This window comes from Lactuca sativa, chromosome 1, assembly GCF_002870075.4.
Source record: "Lactuca sativa cultivar Salinas chromosome 1, Lsat_Salinas_v11, whole genome shotgun sequence".
NCBI classification, from domain to species: Eukaryota; Viridiplantae; Streptophyta; class Magnoliopsida; order Asterales; family Asteraceae; genus Lactuca; species Lactuca sativa.
Window position 1 is genome coordinate 222,180,810 of NC_056623.2, and position 8,402 is coordinate 222,189,211.

General features: G+C 33.4%; 2 protein-coding genes across 9 annotated transcripts; one reads left to right on the forward strand and one right to left on the reverse strand.

Annotated features, from left to right (window-relative positions):
* Positions 1–1,931: 1,931 nt before the first annotated feature.
* On the reverse strand, positions 1,932–4,856 carry LOC128126727 (uncharacterized). Of its 8 annotated transcripts, none has more exons than XM_052764754.1 (6): positions 4,470–4,855; positions 3,865–3,900; positions 3,694–3,746; positions 3,432–3,597; positions 3,252–3,326; positions 1,932–2,347 (listed from the first exon to the last, which is right to left on the reverse strand). In XM_052764754.1, exons 3-6 carry the CDS (start codon positions 3,699–3,701, stop codon positions 2,081–2,083), a joined length of 516 nt encoding a protein of 171 aa, XP_052620714.1. In that variant the 5' UTR covers positions 3,702–3,746; positions 3,865–3,900; positions 4,470–4,855; the 3' UTR covers positions 1,932–2,080. The 8 variants fall into 8 exon arrangements, with proteins under 8 accessions (XP_052620714.1, XP_052620713.1, XP_052620710.1 ...); XM_052764753.1 differs by having other exon boundaries at positions 3,825–3,900; XM_052764750.1 differs by having other exon boundaries at positions 3,865–4,259.
* A 563-nt stretch (positions 4,857–5,419) lies between these two features.
* On the forward strand, positions 5,420–7,738 carry LOC111904846 (uncharacterized). The gene has a single exon (XM_023900553.1). It carries the CDS (start codon positions 5,420–5,422, stop codon positions 7,736–7,738), a length of 2,319 nt encoding a protein of 772 aa, XP_023756321.1.
* Positions 7,739–8,402: the final 664 nt, after the last annotated feature.

Consider the following 8,402-nt stretch of genomic DNA (forward strand, 5'->3'; position numbering starts at 1 on the left):
ATTAGTATCAGTTTTGATGATTGGACAACCCTGAAGAATAATTTTCGATGATATAATTAATGTATCTATAAAATTAATGTAACTATTAAATTTATATTTACTATATTTTTCTATACTTTTATGAATATTATAATTGGAAATTTGGATTTTCTTGAATATATTTATCAAACTGAATTTGCTATGGAACAAATTACTACGAAACAAATTGTTGTTGAATAAATAGCTACAAAATTTGATACAAAACAAACGGCTACGGAACAGACGACTATGGAATTTGCTATGGAACAAACGGCTACAAAATTTGTTATGAAACAGACGGCTACGTAATTTGTTACAGAACAGACGACTATGAAAATTGCAACGGAACAGATGGATACAGAATTTGCTACAGAACAGGCGGCAGCAAAATTTGCTACCGAACAGACGACTACGAAATTTGCTATGGAACTCAAATTGAAACGAAATAAATGTCATAGAAAAAATGCTATGGAAATATAATTTCATAGCTAAACAGTTTGCTACAAGAAATAAAGCTACAGAGCCTAATTGATAAATTGTGGAGCAAATTCCGTAATTATTCAGTTTTAGCTACAAAATTTTAACTTTTTGCTATGGAATTTTTCCGTAATTGAAATTTTCTTGTAGTGTTAATGCAAGTGGTCCTCCTAGATCTGCACAATCCTTCAACACCGTTGATTCTTGTGCTTGGAGTTCACCGTAAAGTTTGAATAGAGAGAGTGTGTGGATCTTTCTGTCGCCTTGGACTATTATTTTTGTTGTGGTTTAGTGTCTACCAAAGCCATTCAGAAAGTGCAGATTTGTTTCGTGATTACTTCGAAATGTACCGGCATTTGATAGCTTTGTGATGATAAGATTGAACCTTTTGAAAGAATCTTCAAGACTTTCACTGGGGAGAGCTTTAAAGTTGTTAAACTCATTAAGTGCAGTGGTGAGTTTCTTGTCTTGAGCTTGTTCAGACCCTTGATAAAGATTTTTTAGTACATCCTAAATCTCCTTTGTAGATTTGAAGTTGATGATGATGTCAAAATTATCTAGAGCAACACCACATGAGATTTAAAAGAAAGCTACGACATCTTTCTCAATTTTGTCAAGATCAGCATTGGTTGGTCGATTCATAGCTGTCTTAGCTTCACCAAGTCGTGGCTAAGCACCATCTGCTTGAACAGGAGTGAGAACAGGGACATGGAGTCTTTCTTCTACAAATCTCCATACATCTCTACCGAGCCTCTTAAGATAACTTTCCATTTTTTGGGACTAATGGTGATATTCATTTGTAACAACTATGGAAGCTCTGTTTGAGCCTTCAACACTGTTGGAAACGTTTAATGATAAAGCTTGTGCCATATTTCCTTCGTTTTTTTTGTGTTGTTTTTTTTTAAGAATGAGCTTCAATGGTATAGAAAGCTTTCTAAAATTAGAGTTTTGTTTAGAAAGCAACCAGTATGGCTTTGATACCAATTATTGAGAGAACATTTTTTAAAGAACACATGAACAAATGTTAGTACAAGATAATAAGTTTCGAAATAAGTTAATCTCACTGATCTTTTTAGCTCAACAATAATAAGTTAGAAGTCGTTAGATTGTGGAAATATAAAGGAAATATAAATGACATCAAGTTATATCAAGTAGACACTAAGTTGATTCGTAACAAGGATTGCATGCAAACACAAGCTAATAAATGTGATCAACTTAAAGTGAAGAGGAACTCTGATTATCAGTTAAGATAGAATAGAGATGAATGATCTTTGATATTTCAATGATAGATCTAGAAGTGGGTAAGATTACATGAAGTAGGAAACTCTATTAATAGAGTTCCTAAAAGTTATATTGCAAATAAACAAATAATATCCTACTGACTGCAGTGAGCATGCAAGGTTCACTAGGCAAACTAAGCAAACACGCTAAGTCAGTAAACTAACTTTGAAAGTCTTCATTCATTCATCTATGTGGTAGTGGTTGCGGTCACTACTACAAAACAGCACATAAGACTCGCCATATAGGACCCGGTTTTTGAAAAAACCGGGTTATATAATGCAAAAACCGGGCTTTATATTGGAAATCATGGTATGTCACGGTTTATAGTAAAGAACCGGGTTATACGTTCGCTATTACAAATGAGCGAGAAGGCACACCATAAGATCCGGTTGTTTAAAAAACCAGGTTCTAAAATACAAAAACCGGAATTAAAAGGATAAACTTTATAAGACCCGTTTTTCATTAAGAAACCGGGATCTATTGTGAAACTAAAAAATCTAAACCCGTTTTTCAGCAACCGGGTTCTTTTGTAGCTTAGCAAAACTTGGCACCTTTTGAACCTATTCCTTAACTGCAACACCAAAGAAAATTAATTAGGAGATTTAAAGGTTAAACCTTATCAAACAGGTAAAAACCTGATAAAACTATCGACCATATATTAATTTTAAAGCTAACTTTTAAGATTATCACTAAAAAGCAAATAAGATTATCAGATGAAAACCACTTTCTGAAAAAAAAAAATAATAAAAATAACAAACAAGATTATCACGTTAGACAAATCATGAAACAAAATCTATATTTTTTAACTTCATCAAATAATGATAACATAATTTCCATTACTTTAGGGGATTGGTTAGTTTATTGCTATATATCATAGTTATTCCACCATGAACCCATACACCCATAAAGAAGCTCAGAGGACGAGAAGAAACTAGAATCTGTTTTGTATGTATCTGTTACTTTTAATAGTATTACACTTCATCTGCAATTCCACTACATTAAAGATGACATATGTTGACACAGATTTTATTGTTAATTTATAACAGGTAGAAAAACAAGACAAGCCACATAAACGAGAAGGGGATTGTAAGCTACAACAGAAGTATTCTTATTCCTTAGTTATTGGTACGTATTTCTAATTGTAGTGTTTATCAACAGCTTTACATTTGTTGATTTGTTGAAATTCCAATGAATTAAAAATAGCATATTTGTACACAAAAATAAAAATTTGTTTATGTATGCAGAAAAGTTGAGACCTCAGATCATGAATGGTGGGAAAGTGTAAACTACCATACAATTACTATTCTTTTTTTAAGTCTTGGTATGTATTCGTAATCCTATTGTTTGCTTTTATTAGCTTTACCATTTTCTGTATAATATGTGATTAGTTGGTTTTGGAAATATAAATATTGTTTTCAATAAACATAAATTTATGAGAAGTAAAGGGAAGCAAAAAAAGTAGTAATCCTTATTACCTGCAAAAAGGTGATAGTATGATAGTAGGACGAACATCTCCTTGTGATATGGAACTTAATTAAGGTTAAGAGAGCCTATAATATAACCAATCACACAACAAATACAGATAAGAACATGTACATAATACTAATTCAAGAAGCTACTTTAACAACATTAGAAAGCAAAAGATTCATAGTGACCTCTGAGTCCGAAGTTAAGATTGCAGATATGCAGTACACTATAGTGTTCATATTTTCTTCCAAAAGTGGCTTGAGTATACCCGCATTACTCTTGGTTTGGGAACTTTTTGTGCTAGTATTTCCCATCTGTATCAGAGTAGGTTTCCATTGTATGACACAAGGCATTCTGCAACACAAAAACAAGATACTTATATTACTACTTGTATATCACTGCCAAATAATTATAAAATTAAAAAAAAAAAAAATAGGGAGAGAGATTAGCCTGTGCATCTTCAGTCATTGAATTTGCATCATCAAGGATGATAATCTTAACACCTGCATCACAATATTAATCAAACTGTGGCTATGATATGATAGAATAAAAGTCAAATAAAACTCATATGAGAGGGGTACTCAGAAAGTAATAAAAGAAGGTAAACTATATTTGAGTTACACGTTGTATACCCTTGATGCCCAGAACCAACAGCAACTGCAAAAAAAAAATTCTTAATTTTAGATATTGTATACATTGATTCCACACTCATCACTATCATTCAGCTCAAGAACCCTGCATTTGTACAGTTCCTGACTGTAAAACCAAATAAACAGCACTAAATGACAATTAACAATACCTAAAATTCCCAAACAGATCTTATTAAATTTAGGGCGGATTTTTTCATGACATTCTTTTACTAATGTTCATCAGTCAAACTAGCTAACAAGAAAATTACCAGAAAGAAACTAAAACAAACAAAAAAAAAGATCAAATATATAGTGCTGCTTAACAATGGCGAGGGCAGTGGTAGTTTTGCCGGTTCCAGGTATGTCATTAAAAAGCATGTGTGGACACTGCACCAACAAATCAACTCAACTCAATAATAGAGATCATGAAAAATCTTGGATTTTTAGTTTCAATAGCGCAATAGATGAGAAAACTAATATCAATTTCGAGTTGAAATGACCACGTTTGAAAGTCATGGATAGATAGATCGAAAGTTCTCTCGAAATTGAAATAGAAAACACTAAAAATATTTTTTGAATAATACAAGCGGCTTTTACATTTGCGGTCTTGAGCGTCTTGGTGAGCAACATCTTTGAGTCGCCTGGGTCGGCTGGAATACTGATTTTACACGCATACATACAACAAAACATAAATCAGCTGATAGGAAACAAAAAACAAAGAGAGATAGTTGTTATTTCTCTCCCCAAGGTCGAGATCTCTTCAGCAATGGCGGCCTCCCCTCTCACACTCTAATTTTCCCACACTTTTGTTTTTGTTTGAGGAGGAAAAGTAGTGAATATGAATAGGTTAAGTTCTAATTATATAAAGTAACAGGGAATCGGCTGTTTTGGGGGAAAAAATCCCACACGAGATCATTACTGTGGGAGGTTTTGAAGTTGGGGAAGAGATCTGAAGATGAAGATGAGATATGTGTTTGTTTCGTATGCCTGATAAAAAAAAGACATTTGACAGAGATGAGAAAGACGCGGGAAAACAAAGAAAGTATTCCCGCTAAATATTTTATTTTTTATTTATGCATTCTATTTTTTAAGGGTATTTTCTTATTTATATGCATTCTATTTTCTAAAGGTATTTTTATCTCTCTATCAATTTTTATGAATTATTATTAAGTCTAACGTACCAAAAATATGAGTAAATAATTTGTTTTATTATTAAAACTAAATCGAAATAATAAATAGTAACAAGTTGTTTAATTATCTTATTTATGTTAATTGATTAATCGTGTTTTTTTATCATCATATTTAATCCAATAATAATGATAATAATAATTTATTTTACTACCTAATTTGTTATATTACTTGATTTATTGTTTGTTTTAACATTACAAGAATATTAATCTAACTTAGGAAATAACATATTTTTATTACTGACAAGCACTCGATACTATTTTTTAATAAGAATATTGTATTAGGTATGTTACATATGCCTTTGGATGCATTGGTTGTCCTACATGCATGCTACTAATATATACTGCGTGTAATGACAAATGGATCGTAGTTACTGGATGTATGGAATTAAACGTTCATGCGATGAATATTTGGCATGTTTGAGTGGTTTTCTTAAAGTTGCAGAGGAGAATCGGGTGACTAAAGGAGAAAACTACATACGGTGTCTTTGTGTAGATTGTCAAAATTGTTGTATGTACACTGATTCTGCCAAAATAGAAGAGCATTTGATAATTCGTGGGTTTATGAGAGATTATACGTGTTGGTCACGACATGGTGAGATATTGGTTTATCATAATGTAGCCCCTTCAGAGTATAATGATGATATTGATGATACAAACGATAACAACTATGATAACTTATCTGGAATGTTACATGATTGTGAAGACAATGTTGCTGAAGATGATTATGAAAAATTTCAACAATTATTTGATGAATCAGAAAAACCGTTATACACTGGGTGTATAAATTTTACCAAACTATCCGTTGTGTTGAAATTGATTAACTTAAAAGCAAACAATGGTTGGAGTGATACAAGCTTCACAAGTCTTCTAAAGATGTTGCATGAGATGCTTCCGGATGATAACGAGCTACCTGTGTCCACATACCAAGCAAAAAAATTGATGTGTCCAATGGGAATGGAAATTGAAAGAATACATGCTTGCCCAAATGATTGTATGTTGTATCGAAACGAATATGCAGATCTACATAGTTGTATTACATGTGTTACATCACGATACAAAAGGAAAAATCCTACAGAAGAAAACAATAATATGAGAGCGAGTGGATCGCCTGCTAAAGTCTTATGGTATTTGCCTATCATTCCAAGATTAAAACGGTTATTTGCAAACGCTAAAGATGCAAAGTTAATGCGATGGCATGCTGAGCGTACAATAGACAACAAAATAAGGCATGTTGCAGATTCTCCTCAATGGAGAAATATCAATTCTAATTTTGAAGAGTTTGGTCAGGATATTAGAAATATTAGGTTTGGACTTAGTTCTAACGGCATTAATCCATTTGGAAGCTTAAGCAGTCGCTATAGTACATGGTCAGTTCTTCTTTGCATCTACAATCTTCCGCCTTGGTTATGCATGAAAAGAAGATACATCATGATGTCATTACTAATTCAAGGTCCAAAACAACCGGGAAATGATATTGATGTTTATTTAGCTCCATTAATTGAGGACATGAAAAAATTGTGGAGTCCAGGTGTCGAAGTGTATGATGCATATAGTGGGGAAAATTTCCAACTTCGGGCCATGATTTATTGCACGATAAATGATTTTCCAGCATATGGGAATTTGTCTGGATATAGCACAAAAGGAGCAAATGCATGTCCAATTTGTGAAGATGATGCACAGTCGTTATGGTTGACAAATTGCAAGAAAAATGTATATATGGATCATCGAAGATATCTTCCAAAAAATCACCCATATCGCAAGAAAAAAAAGGTGTTCAATGGTAAAACCGAGGAGAGGACAACAAGGAAACCATTACGAGGAGAAACTGTATTTTCTCGTGTTCAAAATCTAAACGTTACATTCGGAAAATTCAAAGGTAATGGCAAAGGAAAACGTAAACGTAAACGTACTGGTACAACTCCTCCCAAAATTATTTGGAAGAAAAGATCTATATTTTGGGAGTTACCATACTGGAAACACTTGCAGGTTCGCCATTGTCTTGACATTATGCATATTGAAAAAAATGTTTGTGAAAGCTTGATAGCCTTATTGTTGAACATCAAGGGAAAGTCAAAAGACGAGATTAATGTTCGAGAAGACATGATTGAAATGGGAATTCGCCCCGAGCTTGCTCCTATTAGGAATCCTGGAAAGCATACGTATCTGCCAGTAGCTTGTTATACCATGTCAAAGGATGAGAAAACAAAATTTTGTAAATGCTTACATGGTGTAAAGGTTCCATCGGGCTATTCGGCTAACATTAAGAAGTTAGTGTCAATGAAAGAACTAAAACTATTTGGTATGAAGTCCCATGATTGCCATGTTTTAATGGCACATATGATTCCCATTGCAATTCTTGGAATACTACCAGACCGCATCCGACACACAATCACAAAGCTATGCTTGTTTTTCAACATGATTCATTCTAAAGTTATTGATCCCGAGGTGTTAGATTCATGGGAAAGTGATATTATCTTGACGTTATGCCAACTCGAGATGTATTTCCCACCTTCATTTTTTGATGTCATGGTTCATCTGACATCTCATATCGTTAGAGAGATAAAGTATTGTGGGCCAGTATTCTTACGATACATGTATCCATTTGAGAGATATATGGGCGTCTTAAAAGGGTATGTAAGGAATAAACATCGACCAGAGGGTAGTATTGTTGAATGATACGCAACAGAAGAGGTAATTGAATATTGTACTGACTATCTACAAGGTGTCAATAATATTGGCATTCCAAAATCTCGACATGAGGGTAGACTTGTAGGGAGTGGGACAATTTGATTGAAAAAGATCATTCCAAATCGAGAAGACTTACAACTTGCACATTTTACAGTCCTACAACATATGACAATCATTGCTCCATATATAAATGAGCACAAAAGAACACTGGAATTGTCAAATCGTGGTAGGAGCAATAGATGGTTGGTTAAGGAACATAACAAAACGTTCTCACAATGGTTAAAAGACAAAGTGAGAGCAAGTTATGGCATCGATAGTGTCGATCAAGCTTTAGTACATCTAGGGAATGGTCCTGAAGATCTTGTGGCAACGTACCAAGGATACGACATTAATGGTTATACATTTTACACTAATCAACAAGATGGAAAAAGTACACTTCAAAATAGTGGTGTAACAGTAATAGCCTCAACTGAAGTATATGGAGATAGTCATGATACAAGGGTGAGGATCGCCAAAGAATCATATTATGGCGTTATTCAGGAAATATGGGAATTGAAATATGATTCCATCATTATACCTATGTTAAAGTGCAAATGGGTTGACAACCAACGAGGTGTTAAAGTTGACAATGATGGTTTTATAGTTGTTGACC